Source organism: Eucalyptus grandis, chromosome 2 (assembly GCF_016545825.1).
Source record: "Eucalyptus grandis isolate ANBG69807.140 chromosome 2, ASM1654582v1, whole genome shotgun sequence".
Taxonomy (NCBI): domain Eukaryota; kingdom Viridiplantae; phylum Streptophyta; class Magnoliopsida; order Myrtales; family Myrtaceae; genus Eucalyptus; species Eucalyptus grandis.
The window spans coordinates 50470772-50492431 of NC_052613.1; the positions used below are offsets into that span (position 1 = coordinate 50470772).

At 43.8% G+C, this 21660-nt stretch overlaps 6 protein-coding genes across 8 annotated transcripts; 5 read left to right on the forward strand and 1 right to left on the reverse strand.

Moving 5' to 3' along the window:
- Positions 1 to 878: 878 nt before the first annotated feature.
- On the forward strand, positions 879 to 3816 carry LOC104433435 (galactoside 2-alpha-L-fucosyltransferase). Its single transcript, XM_010046178.3, has 2 exons — positions 879 to 1331; positions 2092 to 3816. Exons 1-2 carry the CDS (start codon positions 1043 to 1045, stop codon positions 3549 to 3551), a joined length of 1749 nt encoding a protein of 582 aa, XP_010044480.2. The 5' UTR covers positions 879 to 1042; the 3' UTR covers positions 3552 to 3816.
- A 1280-nt stretch (positions 3817 to 5096) lies between these two features.
- LOC104433436 lies at positions 5097 to 6722 on the forward strand. Its single transcript, XM_010046179.3, has one exon. It carries the CDS (start codon positions 5213 to 5215, stop codon positions 6620 to 6622), a length of 1410 nt encoding a protein of 469 aa, XP_010044481.3. The 5' UTR covers positions 5097 to 5212; the 3' UTR covers positions 6623 to 6722.
- A 2587-nt stretch (positions 6723 to 9309) lies between these two features.
- On the reverse strand, positions 9310 to 11140 carry LOC104433437 (mitochondrial uncoupling protein 3). The gene is given in 3 exon segments (XM_010046180.3): positions 9310 to 9761; positions 9764 to 10280; positions 10662 to 11140. Coding segments are annotated over 3 exon segments (921 nt in total). The 5' UTR covers positions 11043 to 11140; the 3' UTR covers positions 9310 to 9738.
- A 1335-nt stretch (positions 11141 to 12475) lies between these two features.
- Positions 12476 to 14410, forward strand: LOC104433439 (methyltransferase FGSG_00040). Its single transcript, XM_010046181.3, is given in 2 exon segments — positions 12476 to 13280; positions 13282 to 14410. Coding segments are annotated over 2 exon segments (1608 nt in total). The 5' UTR covers positions 12476 to 12620; the 3' UTR covers positions 14230 to 14410.
- A 2295-nt stretch (positions 14411 to 16705) lies between these two features.
- LOC104433441 (NAC domain-containing protein 1) lies at positions 16706 to 18258 on the forward strand. The gene is made up of 3 exons (XM_010046183.3): positions 16706 to 17192; positions 17330 to 17604; positions 17691 to 18258. The coding sequence occupies exons 1-3, from the start codon at positions 17039 to 17041 to the stop codon at positions 18027 to 18029; spliced, it is 768 nt and encodes a 255-aa protein (XP_010044485.1). The 5' UTR covers positions 16706 to 17038; the 3' UTR covers positions 18030 to 18258.
- Positions 18259 to 18420: 162 nt separating this feature from the next.
- LOC104433440 (cytochrome P450 704B1) lies at positions 18421 to 21637 on the forward strand. Of its 3 annotated transcripts, none has more exons than XR_005548119.1 (6): positions 18421 to 19220; positions 19524 to 19739; positions 19905 to 20201; positions 20301 to 20687; positions 20796 to 21162; positions 21273 to 21357. XR_005548119.1 is itself a non-coding variant. In XM_010046182.3 (6 exons), exons 1-6 carry the CDS (start codon positions 18900 to 18902, stop codon positions 21450 to 21452), a joined length of 1602 nt encoding a protein of 533 aa, XP_010044484.2. In that variant the 5' UTR covers positions 18421 to 18899; the 3' UTR covers positions 21453 to 21637. The 3 variants fall into 3 exon arrangements, 2 of the variants coding, with proteins under 2 accessions (XP_010044484.2, XP_039162031.1); XM_010046182.3 differs by having other exon boundaries at positions 20796 to 20996; positions 21273 to 21637; XM_039306097.1 differs by lacking the exon at positions 18421 to 19220 and adding an exon at positions 19227 to 19437 and having other exon boundaries at positions 20796 to 20996; positions 21273 to 21637.
- The last annotated feature ends 23 nt before the right edge of the window (positions 21638 to 21660 follow it).

The window sequence follows — 21660 nt, forward strand, 5'->3', positions numbered from 1 at the left end:
AAAAAGAAGATAATTAGAATCATGCGGATGGTTCAAAAAATCGGAATAGGAAATTATAGTGCCTCGGAATCGGAAATGAACGGTTCTTCCTCGAATGAAGGAGAGAGTAATATAAGGGGCAACTTAGGAATAGGAAGAAGACAGGACAATTGATGGAAGGCATTCCTTAAAGTCAGGTTGGATTTCTCTTCATTTGTTGTTATTCGGGAAAAAGCATCACCCCTGTAAACTGTACCCATGTGAAACCCTGTGTGACTAATTGAGGATCCCCCCAGTACTGTGTACATCAAATCTCAGGGAAGGACCTCAAAATATTGCATGTAGTACATATATGGGGATTCCTGTTATTTTACCCGTTCGAAATAATTAACTTGCTTATATTACATTTCATATTTCGGTAATTTTACATTTCACGTAGCACCGACATGATAAATGTACCCGAAAAAATTTGGATCTGCTTTGGATAATATTCTGCATAAATTTTAACACAGAACTGATTGTTGTGAATGCTTAATTCGTTACAATTTTTCGCATATTATTACCCTTATGAACAAATCCCAATGATTAGAACAATCATATAAAATATAATTTTCGACCGGTGCAGCGAACTGCCATCCCAAGGTGATGTTACCATTTGCATCACGCCAGTAAGATCCGCTCATTTATCGAGCATCGAAAGGGTGCAAGCGTCGATTTAGCGCGCTAATCATGTCGGTGTCGGTGGATCTTAATATCTTATCGATCATCAAAGTTCCCAAACTTTCCATAACAGCGCGCGACACGACAGCAGCACAACCTGAGGACAACACGTCGGGCAGCTTTGACCGCCAATCACACTCCCTCCCCGAAGTCGTCCCCACTCCCCCACTCCCCCGGGCCCCGACCAGTCCGCCTCCTTCTTATTCTTCTTCTTCGCCAAAGCTTCATCGGACTCCAGCTCCGCATCGCTCTCTCTTCATCTTCTTCTTCATCGATCTCGCGACGTGAAGCGCCCGTCCGCTGTCATCGGCGACGAGCTTTTCGGAATGGCCGGCGCTCCCGAATGGATCTGAGCTCTTTCCGGAGGCGCTCGTCGCCGTCGCCGTCCCCGGATCGTGGCTCGGCCCGCCGCGGGTTCCTCCCGGCGCCCGCGAGGAGGCTCGGTCTCGGCGCGATGAGGCTCAACCACATCTTGGCTTCGACTCTGCTGGTCCTCCCTCTCCTCGCGACGATCTCGGTGTTCTATCCTCGCGACGGGGCGCGGCGACCTCCCGATCGCGCCGTCGGGTTCGCGGAAGCGAGGGTTCTGGACGGGAGGGCGCTGAGTGGCAACGCTACGCCGCTGGTCTCAGGTAGATTCGACGTCGCCTGGGCGTGGATGATGTTCATTACGGCTGTGCTTGCAGTCGCTTTTGATCGACCTCTTTTACGTTCCCCTCGTCTTGTACTGATTTTGATCTGCTAAGGATAGCGAGTTTCGCATGATTTGAGGTTAATAGCTAGTGCTCGGGAGATGAAAAATCAAAAAGCTGTCCTCCATCATTCAGATTAGTTGCCGGTGCTTGGTCCTAATCAAGAGAGAATCTTCGACAATTGTATTGCTGCCTCTGTGATTATTACGAGATAAAGATAATTCATTTGAGCTTGTCGAAGATTGAGTTCACTTTAAACGGTTCTACTGAGGCTTTAATTAGCTTATCATGATTGCTCTTTCCCCCTTCCATGCATACGTCGATGGCCCCGCTGCTGGTGTCTCATGTTGTGTTTCTCTAAGTTTAATGATGATTAACATGATAGCGTGTTCGGTCTCAGGGTTTTGTAGTTGTCTCTTGTGAGTCCACAAAAATGTTCAAGTGGCAGCATGACGTTAGAGAGTGAAATAAAATTATCCTCTGAGATGCTTTTGTCAACTAGATCTCCAACATTTACAATTCTAGTGTCTTTAGCTTTTTTTCTTTTTGCTTGGCTACACCATGCTAAAGTTGCTTATGAACAATCACTTGTCCCTTAGCCTCTTATCTTGCTGCTGCTGCTGCTGCCGCCACCATTGTTGTTTTGTTGTCTTGGAAAATTTTAATCGCCTTGTCTTGTGCTTCCATTTGGTATGTTCAGATGACACTGACAGTTACTCTCCGCCAGTGGACTTGCCTAAGAATGATTTGCTCGGCGGGCTTCTTGCTGCTGAGTTCGATAAGCAATCGTGCTTAAGCAGGTTCCAGTCAGCCATCTATCAGAAGATTTCACCCCATAAGCCTTCTTCATTTCTCGTTTCCAAGCTCAGAGAGTACGAAAAGCTTCATAAGCGCTGCGGTCCCTACACTCAGTCCTATAATGAGACATTGGCAAACATCAATTCTGGCAAGGCTATTGGATCTACAGATTGTAAATATATTGTCTGGATATCTTTCAGTGGCTTGGGAAACAGAATATTGACCCTGGCTTCAGCATTTCTTTATGCTCTCCTGACCAATCGTGTCCTGCTTGTTGACCGAGGAAAAGACATGGCGGATCTCTTCTGCGAACCATTTCCAGGGAAATCTTGGTTACTTCCTACTGATTTCCCCCTTGTTAATCAGTTCCAAAGCTTTGGCCAGAATTCTCCCAATTGTCATGGAAACATGCTGAAAAATAACATCATAAACACATCTACCAACACGTTACCAGCCTATCTATATCTCCACTTGGCCCATGACTATGGAGACCATGACAAGCTTTTCTTCTGCGATGAAGAACAAACTGTACTTGCCAAGGTTCCTTGGTTGGTTTTGAAGACAGACAATTATTTTGTCCCCTCCCTGTTCTTGATGTCCTCCTTTGATGAAGAACTGAGCAAATTATTTCCTGATAAAGAGACTGTTTTTCACCACTTGGGTAGGTACCTCTTTCATCCCACTAATCGGGTGTGGGGACTGATTACTAGGTACTACCAGGCTTATTTAGCAAAGGCAGATGAGAAGATCGGGATCCAGGTAAGAGTTTTCGAAGAGGGAAATGGTCCATTCCCACATGTAATGGACCAAATATTAGCCTGCACACTGAAGGAGAAATTGCTGCCTGAAGTAGATGAGAAAGGATTTATCAGCTCTCCTCTAGAAAACCAGAAGCTAAAAGCCGTTCTTTTGACATCTCTAAGTTCCGGATACTCTGAAAAACTAAAAGACATGTATTGGGAGTACCCGACTGTCAATGGGGACTTGGTTGGGATTTATCAACCGAGCCATGAAGAATACCAGCAGACAGAAAGGCAATTACACAACCAGAAAGCGTGGGCTGAAATGTATCTCCTTAGTATGTCTGATGTATTAGTCACCAGTTCGTGGTCGACATTTGGGTATGTAGCTCAGGGCCTTGGGGGTTTGAAGCCTTGGATCCTTTACAAGCCTGAGAACAGAACTGCTCCCAACCCACCTTGTCGTAGAGCCATGTCGATGGAACCATGCTTTCACGCTCCTCCTTTCTATGACTGCAAGACTAAGGCGGGAACCGACACAGGTGCATTGGTGCCTCATGTGAGACACTGCGAGGACATGAGCTGGGGTCTCAAGGTGGTCAGTGGTCACGATGAGTTATAGTTCTATGATGAGCTACAGTTCTTAGATCTTATCTTTTCAAATTTCATTTTTTGAATGCAACTTTAGCTTAAGGTAGAAATTATTGGTGGAGCTAATTTGATTTATTGCAGAGTACTTACAAGGGTTGTGCATAATTTTGACATATGCTGTTGTCGATGTAGAACGGCAGAGTAGTATTGGAGAATTTTGATGAGCAAGAAGGTTTGGAAATTTCAGGCGTATGAGATGAAGCACGCTTTATATTCAACGATGTTATTATTTGCTATCGTCGTCTGAAATCTATGCTTAGTTTTAACAAAATGAATGACGCAATGGATTTATTTTAACCAATGAATGATGTAATGGAGTGAATAAATGGAATTAAATTGGAATCTCCAATTGCCCTCGTAATGACTGCCCAGGCAGATGCATAATCATGAGAAATTTGTGCAATGTAATGGTTGCTTCTCGAAATACCCATTCATTCTCTTTTAGGTGCATATTTAGCGGTTTGTAATCCCTTAGTTGCTTGATTATTCTGCAAAATGTGAGAATAACCAAATGTAGAGCAATCCTCTTAAAAGGACGAACCAAAAGCGGAGAAAGTAGGAATAATACTGCTTCATGAGCTGTCTTCCCTAAGCAGCAAGCATACATTCTCTTTGTCCTCTCTTTAATCCGAGCACATGAAGAAAAGCATCGGACAAAAGATCATTCTTGAATTTTCAAACATTTACGCCGGAAAAGGGGATAAAGCAAAAGGGTGGGAAATAGACTGCATTCCATGAATTCTGGGTTTTGTTAAGTCAGAAAAGCTTGGGATAGTACTAGTAGTGAGATGCGAAGAGGTTGATGCCCATCAAGACAGGTTTATGCTTTTAAAGAGGAGAAACCAAGTAACTAACCAACACAATAAATCTTGGAAGAAAAGACAAGCATAATGTATTTCATGAAATGAACGTCCTTTTCCTCAACTCGTCGGCATTAGGTAACACTTAGAAACCCACTTCTTTCTTTTCCTCCTTTCAACCCGATTCTGTATCTCTTGTTGATGATGACATGGTTACTCTTAGGTTGCCCATACAAGATCTTCCTAGAAAATAGATCAGCAGTTATATCCAGATAAATAAGAAAACTTGAAACGCTAGAAGAAAAGGCACATCTATCTTCCACTTCACCGCTTGATAACTTTTTTTGGGGCTGTATGTCGAGTTTCATATACTGCAAATGCGTGTTTGAACAAATAGGGCACGTTAGCAAGTACGCAGATTTTGCTTCGGATACCTAGAGCATCATTATGCGGATAACTTAGCTAAAAAAATTTGAAAATAAATGGAAGATATCACTAAACCATATGGAGAATTGTTATCCACAAACGAGTCACATGACTGAGAGAAGTAGCTAGAAAAGCAGGCCACCCTCCTAAGCACCTGTCAGATCCTCCTGAGATAAACGTGGGGACCCCGTTGATGAGAGCTTATTGGGAGATAAAAGATAGCCAGAGAAGGAGCCTATCTCTGCTTTCAATTCTCCCTTCAAATATCCTAATGATATACGACCAAAAAAATATCCTAATGATAAGTGGCTCAAAGTCTCACCAGTCATCGCCCATAATTCCCCACTTCAGGAGTCAACATCCTCTGTGCTCAATTTGATTCATCTCTTCACCAACATCTCCAACCATGAAGAGCTTCAGCTTCCTTGCAACTCCCACTACCGCTCACAATTTTACCAACCCAACTACCTCTCTTCCTCCATGTCCGACCCCTCACAAACCCAACCTGCTCACTCTCCATAAGATCACGTTTGACTCCAGGCGCACCCCTTCTCTCGTCACTCGCTGTTCCACGAAGCCCAACGCGGACATCACCAATGGAACCGATAAAAATCCAAGCTTTGAATCCGGTCATGGCTCGAAATTCCTGGAAAAGGCAACACCCTCGTCAGATAATTACGCCTCCTCTTCGGCTTCTTCTTCCACGACATTGCTTTGCTCAAGAGGTTTGGTGCTTGACTTGGGCCCTGCAAACTCGTGGGACAGTGCAGAAGTCGGGTCTCCAGTTGTGAAGAGGTTCTTGAGCGATGAGGAAGAGAGGTGGTACATGTGGTACCATGGAAGCTCAGATCAGGATCCTAGTTCTGATGCAATTGGATTGGCAGTTTCCAGCAATGGGATTCATTGGGAGCGCGGAAGAGGAGCATCGGTAACATCCACCAATGTTGCAGGTGTGGTATTGAATTGCAGCAAAGATTGGTGGGCTTTCGACACAATGAGCATCAGGCCTAGTGAGGTGGTGATTATGTCCAGTAACATAGTCAGAGCCTCCGGTGCTGTTTACTGGCTCTACTACACTGGCCATACTTCTGAAAATGTCAAGTATTTCGATGATTCTTTTGAACTCGATGTGAAAAACCCCGAAAGATTCTGCAGCAGAAAAGGAGAGGTCTTCAAGTCCTTGCCGGGGTTGGCCATGAGTCAGGATGGCAGGCACTGGGCAAGACTTGAAGGGGAGCATCACAGCGGAGCTCTGTTTGACGTCGGGTCAGAGAACGAGTGGGATTTCCTGTTCATATCTTCGCCACAGGTCGTTTTCCATGCGAATGGAGATTTGAGAATGTATTACCATTCCTTCGATGCGGAGAAGGGCGAGTACTGCATCGGGATGGCGAGGTCGAGGGACGGCATCAAGTGGCTGAAGCTGGGGAAGATACTGGGAGGGAGGAAAGGTTGCTTCGATGAGGGAGGGGCTGTGAATGCTCGTGTGTTGAAGAACAAGAAAGACGGCCAGTACTTGATGGTGTATGAAGGCGTGGGCCGACACGGAGAGAGGAGCATAGGCGCCGCGGTTTCTTCGGACGGGTTGAAGGATTGGAGGAGGCTTGGAGAAGAAGCAATCCTGGGAAAATCAGATGGAGGATGGGATGGTGAAGGAGTGGGGAGTCCATGCTTGGTTCAGTTGGATGGGGAGGCAAGTGAGTGGAGGCTGTATTACAGAGGTGTTGGCAGCGGAGGGAGGACCGGAATTGGATTGGCGATCTCTGATGGAAGTGATTTGAGCGGTTTCCAAAGATGGACAGGTTTTCATATCTGAAGACATTGAATTTTCTCTCCTTTTTGTCTGTCCGTTGCGCTCAGCGGAAGGACCCATGGCTACCTGGCTGGAGGGGTGTCGATTGCTTTGAGTTGTACTTCTACAGTCTGCTGGGTTTTGGCACTACTAACTGGAACAAATTTTTTTGGTATTCTTGTGGGTGTTAACATCTAGCTATTCTGCCTTTCCACTTCGGAGGTTCTGGGTTTGAACTCCCTGATCGGCTCCGTGATTTAAATGGGAGTCCATGGCGATGGGTTGCTGTACTAGTTTCCCCCGAGAGACATTGAGTTGTTCTTAATGACTTGGTGATGGAAATATGTTTAAAAAGTCCGTGACCAATTTAGTTTTTTGTTTTAATTTGTTTAAAATTGAAAAAAAAAAGTGACTGAAACTTTTACTGTTTGAATTTCATTAATGAAAATAAAAACACATTTCTTGATAGGCTAAAAGAATCACATCAAAATGGAACAATGCTAGGGCTAAATAGACACGGATACGTACTTCTTGTAGTTGCCAGTCATTCAGATCGTGGGTTTAATTTTCAAAGATTTGATACAGATTTTGTAAACAATGTGGGCTCCAGCGATTTTACAATTTGCTACCACTCTCGATCAAAACTCCAATCTAATAAAGTAGATAATGACGGTACAATTCCTACCCTTCCTTGCCAACCAGGCTATTTTCTTAACTCCCTCTAAACCAGCCTCCTCCTGACAGTCGTAGATGCATCGTAACATGCTAATCGCCGTTTTAGAGATGAGTTAGCACAAAAGTAACATATTCCAGTTGAGACAGCACCCATTGCCAGTGACCTCCATTCCAGAAAAATCCAAGTGACAAGGGACCATCCAACTCAGATCTATATTCAGTCTAGGGCCAAAAAGGCTGCAACTGCGTGCACATGGAGGTGCATCTTATCAGGGTTGATGCCCAAGAAGCAATGGTTGGGCAGTATGCATGGGTTTGAGCGATCTCGGTGAAATCTCGAGGATCATTCGTGGATTCATCCCTCAATGCCTGAAGAATATCTTAGTAATTTGACAAAACCCGATGCCGAAGTCCATCTGATTCACCGGACTCAGCATTTGGGCCCATTACCACCAAAGGGTTCGCACATAGACGGAATCCAACATTTTTGCTACATGATGCAGCAGGAGTTTACTCCCAACATCAATAATATTTACCAAGTATAAGTTTGAGAAACATAAATCTCTGATTTCACGTGCAAGCCAGCCAGAGCACAAACAAGAACTATATTACAATCAGTCTTCACCACCCAAAAAGTTAAAAAAAAAAAAAAAAACGTTCAAAACAGCTCATTTCTTGCAGGATCAGAAGTCAAACCAAGAGAAAATTCAGCCCAAAAGCATACTTTTTACCTAAAATCCACTAAATTCTCTTTTTTTCCTGCTTTGTCCAGTTAAGGTCAAGAACTCACCAAATGTCTGACTTTACCACACAGATCGGGAAGCGTTATCATCACCAGGAAAGATTTTTCTGATGAGCGTGAAGCTCTTAGATCAAGCACAATTGGAAGAGTGACATATACTTCAGTTATAGCGTCATCACCACAACATTTCCAGAAAATCCATTAAACAACCTTTAACTCTATAGTACCAATGAGGAAAAAAAAAAAGAAAAAAAAAAGAGAGACTGCAGTCCCTGAGCCCAGGGCCAGACCTGATCACACACATAATCAACTGAGAGCACGAAATTCACCCTAGAATTAACATGTAATCAAGCAATAAGGACAAGTGCCCAGAAACAGAACGTTAAAAATATCCTACAACCTACCGGGCATTACAGTCCACTAAAGAGTGAAACAAATTAAACCCAGCAAAATTATACTGCAAAACAGGAAGTGAAAGTGGAGGAAAAATAATCGGGTGACTAAAAATCAACAATAATTGGAAGTATCAGAAGCAGCGGAGGAGATTAACGAGGAAATGGAAGAGAGGCGAGCGATGTCACCAGCAGAGCTGTGTTCATGAGGTGAGCAAAGAGAGAGGCAATAGATCTAAGGGTTTTCTATTTAAAAAAATGGTAAATATGGAATTAAAAAAAAAATTCATTAATTCAGGGCTTTGCATGTTGGGAAAGCTGGAGCGGAATGCTCCTTGCTGCTTGCCTTGAGCTAAACCCCTTTGGAAATGCACTGTTTTCCCCAATGACCCTCCAAAATTTTTCCCAAACACAATTGCATTTGCCCAAGGATCGCCCCAAAGCCCATTTTCAAAGCTGAACCAAATGCACCCATTGGGCCAGCATATCCTCTAGAAAATGAATTATCCACTGCAACTGGGTGGATGAGAAGAGGCTGCCCAACTCAGTCATGCCCTGGCTAACAGAAATCCTCTTAATAACATTCCAACAACTCCAGACACTTCATCAAACACTAAAAACCAATTAAGACACTGACAGAATCACTGGAACAACAGGTTGCATAGTGTGCGGAAATAAATGGCTATGCTTACAGACACTACACTACTCCATGAATAGCTTCGCATGCTAAAATTGGAGCCTCAAATTCTATGAACCGTGTGTACTACCAAGCTGTGGCCTAAACATCAAAGGATAAATCATATCCCAGCAATTAAATAAAAGACTGCACAAGATAAACAGCATTATAAAGTTTCTAATTTTGGGCTTAGAAGAGGGGTGACAGAGATCAATATGTCAACATATGAGAAATGTCTTTGAAGCAAGACAAAAGTCGTAATAAGTTTTTGTCAGGAATTTGGAGAGAAGAGGGAGTTCAAACAAAGAGAAATCTCATTTCTATTTAAAAGCCAAAAACAAGCAACAACATTTTGATGACCACCTCCACCATCTTCCCCAGCGCAATCCCAAAATGGATTATTTTCATATTGTTCTTGCCTTGTTGGCTACAGCATTAATTCACCAGACGAACTTTCAAGGAGAAGAGCAAGCGATAATGACTTATGACTACCTATTGCAGCTCAGAGAAAATTGACCATGCTGCAAAAAGCGGAGACATTTGGTGCGCTCAATCTTGGAAAGCAAGGAATCTGATTATCTTATTCTCACTTGAGATTTAACCTTGCATCCAATGCAAAGTGATTGTAGACATAATGTACCGCTCAAATAGTTTATCAGAATGATGACATGCCTGCATTGTTCTAAATTTTTCATAAGAAACCCAGAACACAAATTGCCAAGGACCAAGCCTCGCCCATGTCGGGAAAAAGCCCTTCCAAAGAGCTTTTATGCCTTCGAATTTTACGGTCTTCACCAGGCAATCGTAAGAGCTTAGGTACAATGCCTTACCGTCCTTGTTTGTTGCCTGATTCATCATTCTTGTCTTAACCACATCGGCAGGACAGCTCAGAGCTGTAGCTGATAGACCCGACATGATCGACGCCAAGGTGTGGGCATATATATTATCTTCAGCAATTCGATTCTGAATAACGAATCTCTTAGCCTGATCGTAGCACGCCAATTCCCCCATGTTCACAAGAAACGCCCTCTGTGCATTTGGAAAAACCCCTCTCCAAAGCCCTGAGGCACCTTCTTCGTGTACAATCTTCCTGAAAGCATCCAAAGGCCCAGAGTACCGAGGTTGAAGCCCTCGGCTTACTATACGGCCATCCGCTTGCATCCTCACCTTGACAAGATCTGCAGGGCTCGCCACAACCTGAACAACTAACCATATACCGAAGAACACAGTTAAATTGAAACCATCGTGCATCACTACATAAAGTCTTGCCCAGATGACAATTCCACGGGCAGACCGCCAACACGAATTCTGAACAGCTTATAAATAGATTATAATCATCTACTTGAATACAGATGCATCTAGTAAAAGCGCTGAACATGGAGAAAATGCAGCATAAGAAATCATAGTCTAAAACAAGACATAAAATTTTTTCGAGAACTGAAAGCATCAAACCGCTCTCCATTGATGAGGGTAAACATCTTTTTAGCTCACATCAGAGCTCATCTAAGCAAGAGAAAGCCGACTCGTGTAACCTCATCACCAATAATTCAATCAACACGATAGTTCGAGCAATTCTACCTGAGCTACGACTCCAGAAACCCCGCCGGCGAGAGCCTTGCCGAGGAGAGGGAGGGACCGATCGCCCGCGTCGGCCGCGTTCCTCAGGTTCTCGTAGCCGACGATCCTGATCGGGGTGTAGAAGAGGTGCCTGATGATCGCGGGAGACAGGCCCTGGTAGAGGCCGAGGACGCCCTGCCGGCGGACGATGTCAGCGGCGACGCGGACGGCGGTGGCGGCGGCGGAGGAGGAGGAGGAGGAGGGGAGGGACTGGCCGTGGAGCTGGAGGCGCGTCTTGGTGAGGTCGATGGGGAATGTGGCCGATTCGGCGACCATGGCCGAGAGCGAGGTGAGCAGGATCTTGGCGCTGGTCCGCTCGCTGCTTGCGGCGGCGGCCGCCATGTGTTTGCGGCGGTGCCTAGATGACTCCGCTTCGTGCGAAATGGGGGAGCAGAGAATAGGGAGTTCAGTGAGGCTTTCATTATCTGATTAGTATTCACCGAGACATGGAAACATTTATCTGAAGAGAAACTGTTTTTCGACCTTTCCGTGTTTAAAGGAGAGAATACGAATCCATTTATGGGGAAAACGTTTTTCATAAACTGAAAAAAAACAAAAACAAAAAAATTAAGTTGAAAACATCCTTTTTTAACAAAAAGAAAATCATTAGACATAAATTATCAAACAAGTGAAATTTAATAATTTTCCTTGAAAATGATTTTTATAGAAAATATTTTTATTTATCATAAAGTTTCCGATAAAACAAAGATGTGTCCTTAGGTTTCGTTTATTTTGCAAAAAAATGTCACATTTATAAAAAGAAATGGCAATATTTTTCATTATTTTACTAAAATTTAGAAATGAATTGGAAAATATTTTTCGTTATTTGATATGAAAAATCTAATTTTTCTAAATAAACATACACTATTCGAGCGCTAATAATTTGTGCATTGGCCATTAAAGAATTGGGTAAGGGCACTACAGTTTAGGATCGGTCTCGATGGACCCTGACTCAAGTGTTAGGATCGGGCACAAGCACTTGGGTCTCAGGAGCAGCCTTGATGGACTTGTGCACAAGAACTAGACTCGACTTTTATGGACCTAAGCCTTGGTGTTGGAGATCCAAACTCGAGTATTGATATCCCACACTTGGCCTTTGTGGACCTAGGTTTGGGTGCCAAGCCATTGAGGCCTTGAGCTTGGGCTCAATAGACTCAGGTGTAGGTGTCAAGGACTCGAGCCCAAGCATTGGAGTATTGGGTTTAGGCTTAATGGACTTAGCATAGGCATTAGGGATTCGGGCAAGGACACCAAGGTCCTGAGCCTGAGTACTAGCGACTTGATCTTGGATGTTAGAAATCAATATTGGGGTTTCCACACTTGAAAGTAGAGTTTCGACTTCAAATGCATATATTAAGTCTTATTTGGGAAAATGATGTATAATTCATTTTCTTAAAATTATGAGTAGATTTTCCGTTGATTAAAAAAATATTTTAGATTGATTCATTTTTCTACACCAATCAAATTAAAAAAAAAAAAAGAAAAATATTTTTCAAGAAGGTGTTTTCAACTAAACAAATAGAGCTTTTTTTTTTTTTAATAGAAAACGGAACCTTATTTGAGTTGATTAAGACTCAAACATTATATTGCACCTAATGGATGAATTAAATCCCTGACAATTAACAGTAACAAATCTTATCGCGAAAAGATAAAAATAGCAAAAACAAATAAAATAAAGACGAGGAGCACAATCCCATGATAGCCGTTGGCGTTACAGAAACGACGGATAAGGAAAAGCATAAAAGTACGGAACCAAATGCCGACCGTTACAACACACCAAACTTTCAAAAAGAGTTCCTCGCTCCTCCACCCCCTCAACCCCAAACCGAGAAGAACTCAGAAATCTCTGTGCAGTAGACCCCATCTCACCGAGCAGCGACGAGAGAAGAGCAACGATAGCAGCAGCAGCAGCAGCAGCAGATGGCCACCGCAGAGGAAGAGCTCCTGCAGGAGCTCAGGTCGAAAGCCACCGAGCTCTTCCTCCGCGAGCAGTGGGCCGAGTCGTCCGGCCTCTGCTCCCAGCTCATCGACCTCTGCCGCGCCCACCTCTCGATCGCCGACCGAGCCTCCGACCCGGACAGGTTCTCCAAGCTCCAGCGATCCCTCTGCCTGGCCCTCGCCAACCGGGCCGACGCGGGGTCGAAGCTGAGGTCCCTCGACGGGGCGCTGAGGGACTGCGACGAGGCGCTCGCCATCGAGAGCTCCCACTTCAGAGCCTTGGTCTGCAAGGGTAAGATCTTGCTGAGCCTCGGCAGGTACTCGGCTGCCCTCGAGTGCTTCAAGTCGGCGGCTTCGCTGGATCCTCAGGGGAACGGGAACGCCGAGAGTCTGAATGTGTGGTTGGATAAGTGCAAGAAGCTCGAGTACCAATCCCGGACCGGCAACTTCGATCTCTCCGACTGGGTCTCGGCCGGGTTCCGAGGAGAAATTCCTGAACTCGCGGAGTACATCGGGCCAGTGGAGATCAAGAAATCGGAGATCAGCGGGAGGGGGCTGTTCGCCACGAAGAACATCGACGCCGGGACTGTGGTGCTGGTCACCAGAGCGATCGCAATAGAGAGAGGGATAGTGGGGGGCGAAGGTTCCGGGTTCAGGTGAGAACAAGCAATTGGTCATGTGGAAGAATTTCATAGAAAGAGTGGCTGGCTGCGTTTCGAGATGCCGCAGAACCCGTCACCTGATCAGCACTCTGTCTTCAGGGGAAGATGAGGAGGGTCTCGAGGTTCCGGATCTGAGCATTTTCAGGGCAGAGGCAAGCGAGAGCCATGACTACCCAGATGAGAAGCTTGACATGAACAAGATTTTGGGCATTCTAGATGTGAACTCTCTCGTGGAGAACGCGATCTCAGCTAAGGTCATGGGTAGGAACAAGGACTACTATGGCGTCGGGCTGTGGCTCCTCGCTTCTTTCATCAACCACTCGTGTGGTCCCAACGCGAGGAGGCTCCACGTGGGGAATCACCTGATGGTCATCGCCTCGCGGGACATAAGAGCCGGGGAAGAGCTGGCATTCGCCTACTTCGACGTGCTGCAGCCGCCCACGAAGCGCCGCGAGATGGCGGCCGCGTGGGGGTTCGATTGCTCCTGCAAGCGGTGCGAGTTCGAGGAGAAGATGCAGTCAAAGCAAGAACTGAGGGACACCGAGACGGCACTCGAAGGCGGGATGGATGCGGGAGGGGTCGTGTACAGATTGGAGGAAGGCATGAGGAGGTGGAACGTGCGGGGAAAAGAGAAGGGGTACCTGAGGGCCTCGTTCTGGGCCGCGTACGGCGGGACGTACGCGTCGGAGAAGTCGGCCAAGAGGTGGGGGAGGCGGATTCCGGCGGCGGAGGCCGTGGTGGACAGCGTCGCGGAAGCGGCGGGAAGCGACGAGAGGGTGTTGAAGGTGTTGGTGGAGCAACTGAGCAGGAGCGGTGGCGGACTTGGCGGTGGGGCGATGGTGGAGATGGAGAAGGCACTGAAATTGGGAAGAGGAATACATGGGAAGGTGATCAAGAAGCAAGCATTGAGGGCTCTGCTTGAGCTTTGAACATTTTGGAAATCATCAATACATTAGAGAACCCCTCTTTTCATTTTCTCTTTTTGTTCTCTCTCTTTTTTTTCAATTTTTTTTCCAACTGTCTTATGTTGGACAAAGAGATGTGATTTCTTGATTCATGTCTTTTCGAGCAAAAGTGCCAATTGAGAATAAATATTTCATTCAAGCGAGCCTGCATGAATCTCAGTGCTTTAAACATGGCTGGAGGTGGTGGGAAATTGAGCTTGGGCCAAGAAAGGGACGTTTGTTTTGGGCCTAACCATGGGCCATACGTGGCATAGCAGGCCCTCGATCTTTTCTTCCCCAAAACCCTTACTCTCTCGAGAGAAGCACGTCTCCTTAATGGGACATCTCCAATGGCTGAAATTCAAAGATGTCCTCAATTGAACCATGCCTTTGAGATAAAAGTGATTGATTGGATAACAATTTGGCCCTCTCTTTCTCTTTTGGCTGCCGCAGTCATATGACATTTGTTTGATATGGTTGGATTGGCTGCTACCATTGTCAAGCGATAAGTCGGCACTCATGGTCGTAATAACATTTGTATTCTCTAGGGCCCCCTGGCAATATATGGATGAATAGAGATCGAGGATTAGGAAGGGGTGATTGGAGGATATAGTTCTAGAGTGGGAATTTCCTTTTTATAAGTAGTCAATAAATTAAAGGTGAATGTATTGAATCCAATCATAATTTTTTATAACCATATGATAGATATATTAAGGCCGTGTTTAATAACGATTTTATTCTCGAAATAATTTTTTTTTTATCATAAATGGTTTTTTTTGATTTTATTTCCAGAATAATTTTTAAGCAAAAGAAAACGCTTTAATCGTTAAAATTTATATTTTTGAGATAAAAATATGTTTTGTAGGATTATTAAATTATTTTGTTTCTTTTAATTATATAATATATATATTATTTTTTCTCTTCTTCCTCTTCCTTCTTTGTAGTCGGTTGCCCATGGCCTAGGCGATTGGTTGGGCGAGATTCGATGAGCTTGCCGGAAGTCTTGCCAGGGCAAGGCAAGCCTTGGTTTCACCGAATCTAGGTGAGGTCGAGCCTTGCCACTCATTGAGCCTCGCTATGGCTCGGCGTCGCCAAAGGCTAGCAATGCTCCAGCATGGTGGTCGGCAAAAGAAAGAAGAATAAGAGAATAGAAAAAAAATTGATTTTAAGAATTGTTCTTGGGAATAAGAATTTTTTTTTCTATTTCAAATCTATTTTCAAAAACAAAAAAAAAATTGATTTTTGTCCTCGAAAACAAAAAAATTTACAAATAAATTTATGTTCTTTTTCGTTTTGGGGAATAAAAGGATAAAAATAATTATTTCAGGAATGATTACCAAATATGACCTAATTATTGCCGCGAATCACTGGAATTTGTAGGTCGTATGTTTTTGACTCGATCGAGCTCTGTATCATAGTCCTCCTTTTTAAGTTAGATAATATACAGTTGTTGTTTTAACACTTTTCTGTAGAATTGCTGTTGTGGTCAATGTGGGTCCCAGCAGCGAGATGGCGTGATAAGAACCACCAGTAGGAAAAACGCAATCAGCAAGTTGCGGTCCTTATCTTATCCTCGCAGGTGTACACGGGATCTGGACAAAGATAAAGTCCGACCAGGGCCACGTCAGCACACCGATTCGCCGGAACGGCTTGCGTCCTTGTCCTGATCCTGATCCGATTGTTAGACGATGAAACTCTACTCTCGCGGGTGTACAGAGTCCCTACTCTCTCTCTTTCCCTCGAGCACTTTCTTTTCCTCTTTCCATGGCAAAGGTGGAGTTCGTAGAGGCGTACCGTCGATAGCAAAAGTTCTTGGACAAACTCATGATGCTGTGGAATGACAACATATTGGGTACGAAATCCGTGGCCAAAGTGCAATAATCCACTATCTGCATAAATGATTTGATTAAATAAAAAAACTTTTCGAATCGTTTATCGATTAACGAGATAATCACTAATTTCAACTTCTTTCTATCTCAAATTTGTGAATTATTCAAATGAATTCCTTTACGAGAGGGGTCGTGTATGAACTACCCTTTTAAGATTGTGCATAATATCCCTTACTTATTGGAACTAGTAAATATTGCATATTTAATTAGTACTCTAACGCATCATCGGTCCATTATTTCGATTAGCTTTCTTGATAGCTCAAGAACGAGGTCAAACGTTAATTTAATTTAGATATCCAAGTTGTGAGATTAGACGATGGTGCTCATGAGGTCATCAAGCTAATCTCTTTAGTCACCAGCTGCAAGAGATTATGTATGGAGTAATTGTGGTTAAAAAAAAAAAGAGAGTACAAAACTCACTTCATTAGACTCAAAGCGTTCAGTCCCTCTATTAATCTCCGATATTTTTAACTTCAATTCTCCTTAGTGCTGATTCCAACGAAAAGATACGGTACATAGATACACTTCACAGAAGGGACAAAACTTTGGGAATGGCAGTCCCAATCAGGGACAGCACGAGGCTTTTCGTCTAGCCTGTGCAAGCATGACAGAGCCACCGAGTGAGAAATCCGGGTCCGAGAAACCACTCATCAAAACCCATGCAAGTCTCACAAGACGACAGAAAAAGACCATCGATAAGAGGGGAGGCCATCTTCATGCAAACATTTCAAACAACCTGGTTTCTCTTTAGGCTCTCCATTTTCAATTCCCATAGCCTTGCTTTTCCTCTCTATGGCTAAGACATATTGCAGACACTAGGTGGTTTTAGCATCAGCACTTTGTTTTACCTGCTTTTCACTCCTTTCCAGTTTCGAGTTTCGGGTTTCGAGTTTCGAGAGGTGGCAATGAATCACGAACTCCCTCCTGGTTTTAGATTCCACCCTACAGATGAAGAACTGATCGTGTATTACCTCCAGAACCAAGTCATGTCCAGGCCGTGCCCTGTGTCCATCATCTCCGAACTCGATATTTATAAATTCGATCCATGGCAATTGACTGGTTAGTTTCCAAGATGACGAGCCGAAGTCTAATGTAGTTTTTGTAGCTTGTATGGAGAAAACATCAGTAGTTGTGATGAGAGCTCAGTACTGGTAATTGCTGTACTAAGTTAATATTTTCGATCTCACGGATTGTAGAAAATGCCAAGCTTGGCGAGAAGGAATGGTACTTCTTCACCCTGCGTAGCCGGAAGTATCTGAACGGGGCGCGTCCTAACCGAGCAGCAGTTTCGGGGTATTGGAAAGCCACGGGTTCTGACAAGGCGATCTATAGCGGGTCTAAGCATGTAGGAGTGAAGAAATCCCTTGTGTTTTACAAAGGCCGGCCACCTAAGGGCTTAAAAACGGATTGGATCATGCACGAGTATCGTTTGGCTGATTCAAGGACGAACGTGCAACATCGCTCTATGAAAGTAAGCCTTCTTTCATCTTTTGGATCAGTGACTGGCCTATGATTAACTTGACTGTGTCTCTTACCCTTTCGTGTGTTGCGTTTCAGTTGGATTGGGTCCTATGCAGGATATACAAGAAGCAACGCTCGAGTAAATCTTTGGATAGAAAAGTGGAAGACTTCCATGGCCAAAGTAACCGAACCATGACGAATGAGGCTAGTGACAAGCAAGTCATGAGATTACCTAACTTTTGCTCACTTACTCCTGATCTGTTGCAATTGGACTACTTTGGTCCCATCTCACAGTTTCTGATAGGCAGCTCATACCATCCAACCTTTGATGGCCAAAACATCATTGTTGATGGTGAAGCTTATGGAGCTGAGAAGAAACTTCAGTTACATGGAAACAAAGTGTCTTGCCTTTATGCAGATCAAGGGAAATTATGACCAAACAGAAAAATCTCTTAAGCCACGCAAGATATGTCTGCCAAACACTGTATATGGTGTATTGTGATCGCTTGCAGGCTGATAAACTAAAAGAAGATTGTGCTGACCGTCTTTTAAATTTGTGAAATTTGTGTGTTTAGACTTGAGAGCGTACATACTTCTTTTGACAAGTTGTGAAATTTGTGTGCAACTAATTTTGAAATGTAATGGTTCTTGAAGATTTTAGCCATTCTGCAATAGCCTCTAAGTTTGACAAGTTGCTACATCCAGCAGTTACAATTGAAAGCAAAATATTACTTCTTTTTAGCAGATGTGGCACGGCACCTATTTTGGTCAATTGTATAATTCAAGAGACAATGAATACCGGGTTGACTGCTCGACATAGATTGATTAATAAATGTGGGCTTATCATAAAAGAGCAGTGCAGAATCGCTTCCATTGTTCAGCATATTAATTTTTTTCAGCTTATTCAGATCGGTGAGGATTATCAAGAGGAGAAGCTATCTGTGTGATGTTCACGGGCAGCTAGTATCGCATATGTTCACACTAGTAAAGGAGGGTATCATTTACTCCAGCAAATTTGGATCATTTCCATCAATTGCTTTAGTGCATCTTACTTATTCCCTATCAATGTGCACCAAATTCATGACTCACTTTTACCGTCGGAAGTTGAGTGAAATCAGGTTGGTGGTTCAAAAGATGTGATTGTTCTTGAACCTAAGCTTCTTGCAAAGAGCACGAAAAGATTGTTTTCAAACAGAAACTAATCCACCATCTTTTTATCTGTCCATCTATCAAGCGGTAACCTACTTCCTATGCACATTATAAGAACCGGTCCATGTGTAGAACTTCATTCTATGTTATTCCAGAATGGAAGCCCATGGTCTCTCGTTGGCACATTATCTCCCAGATGTACATATGGGATGGTTGACCTCTATTTGTGTCATTGTGTCGTGGATCATTATCCACAGATGGAACCAGAGGAATAAAAATGGCCCGAAGACGTGGCCACTGGTAGGGGCAGCGATCGAGCAGTTCATGAATTACGAGCGGATGCATGATTGGCTAGTTGAGTACTTGTCCAAGATGAGGACCGTTGTGGTCCCTATGCCATTTACAACCTATACCTACATTGCAGATCCGGAAAATGTAGAACATGTCTTGAAGACCAACTTTGCAAATTATCCAAAGGTATAACGTTGTTTCAGTTCCTACTTATTTTTCAGAGAGATTCATTTTTAACACCAGCAACACCCAATAGAAATTCCCTTAATTTTTTGAATGGTTTGAGCATATCAAAAAATCTCTTTTTACATCACCTAAATAGCTTGTTCATGCATCAAGGAAGCACTTTTTGGTTTCAATTTGTCAAGATTTGCATAGATTCTGGCGATGGCAGTGATAGATGGTTGTTCTCTTATCTTTTCGTGCTCAATTTTTCTTTCTAGTATTACTATAATCTGTATTAAAGAGGTTAATCATCTGTCGCTGAAGGGGGAAGTTTATCATTCATACATGGAAGTTCTGCTCGGAGACGGGATATTTAATGTGGATGGTGAATCTTGGAGGAAGCAAAGGAAGACCGCGAGTTTCGAATTCGCTTCCAAGAATTTGAGGGATTTTAGCACTGTGGTCTTCAGAGAATATAGTCTGAAGCTTTCTTCTATCCTAAGTCAAGCTTCATTCTGCAACAAAGAGGTGGACATGCAGGTAAATAATGGTCTTAAAAGAAATTTCATTTCTATTTAACAATGACGGATCTGTTCCTACAATAAAGCGGAGTCAATATGAAATAGTTTCGGTTTATGTTTCACCAAGATGCCCCCTATTTGCTGTGTGAAGCCTGACAAAGCTTGAGAAGTTTTTCGTCTTTAGGAACTGTTGATGAGGATGACTTTGGACTCCATATGCAAAGTGGGATTCGGTGTTGAAATAGGAACTTTGGCTCCGGATTTACCAGATAACTGCTTCGCTCAATCTTTTGATGCAGCAAACATAATTGTGACCTTTCGATTCATCGACCCCCTCTGGAGGATCAAGAAATTTCTGAATGTAGGGTCTGAAGCTCTTCTTGACAAAGCCATCAAAGTGATAGATGATTTCACCTACTGTGTCATTAGAAAGCGGAAAGCCGAGGTAGAAGCAGCTTGCAAGTCCCGTGAAGATGCAAAGGTAAATAAACATAAACCGCCAGATTCTCATTGTTCAAGTACTCCTCTTTTATCCTCTCAATTGGAAATGACTAGATGCTCTATGCAATGAAAACAACAGATGAAGCATGATATACTGTCAAGATTCATCGAGCTAGGTAATGATCTGGAGAGCAATTTAACTGACAAAAGCCTCAGAGACATCATGCTGAACTTTGTGATTGCGGGGCGTGACACGACAGCAACCACCCTTTCATGGTCTATTTACATGATAATGACCCATCAAAATATTGCCCAAAAGATCTATTCAGAACTTGAAACTTTGGAGAGAGATCAAGCGAGGGAAGAGCAGGTCTCACTGCTTCCTTACAATGTGGATGACCTTAAATCATTCAATCAGAGAGTGTCGCAATTCGCAAAACTATTGACATATGATGCCCTTGGAAAGTTGCACTACCTACATGCTGTGATCACGGAAACGCTGCGCATGTATCCAGCAGTACCTCAGGCATGCATGATATTTCTCATTTTAAGTACAATATTGCTAGGTATATACTCAGAATGGAGAAATGACTGTTCTGTTTTTCTCTCTCACGAAACAAAAACTTGACCACAGGATCCGAAGGGTGTGTTGAAGGACGACATATTGCCTGATGGGACGAAAGTGAAAGCAGGAGGGATGGTGACGTATGTACCATACTCCATGGGAAGAATGGAGTACAATTGGGGTCCCGACGCCGCTTTGTTCAAGCCCGAGAGGTGGCTGAAGGAGGGTTTCTTTCAAAATGCTTCCCCGTTCAAGTTCACCGCATTTCAGGTAAACAGATGGCGACTGAGAGACAATATATAACAGCTGCTCATGATGAGCCTGGCCTTTGTTAACTTCAAGCCTTCGAGGAACGATTCAGTATGGTCATCAGGCATAGCAACTATAGTGTGATGACGGGATCTGTCTTCCTATCAGGCCTAACAAGCTGCAATGGGTGATCTTTGCCTTAGCTGTCATTTCACCGAGACGACCCCATAATGAGCACTGCTTGTTTCGATCAAATAGGTATCACCTGATGCTTTACGTTTCTTTGTCGCTATGCAGGCAGGGCCGAGGATATGCCTAGGGAAGGACTCAGCATATCTGCAGATGAAGATGGCACTGGCCATTCTGTGCCGGTTTTACGAGTTCAAGCTGGTGCCGAACCACCCGGTGGAGTACAGGATGATGACCATTCTATCGATGAAGCATGGCCTGAGGCTGACAATAGCAAGACGCCCTTGAACCATAACCACATTTCTCAGTTTTCACCGGCTTCTGTTGCATTAGCTTAGTTCCAAGAGCCTAAGATGCTGTCACAATCTACATCTATTATGGTACTTTAGTCAACTCCATGGACAATGTTTCTGCAGGACAAGTGATTTGTGGCACCGAAGAGGGATAATATAGAGTCCTCAATCATTTCAATCCACCGTATGAATTAAGTGTTAGA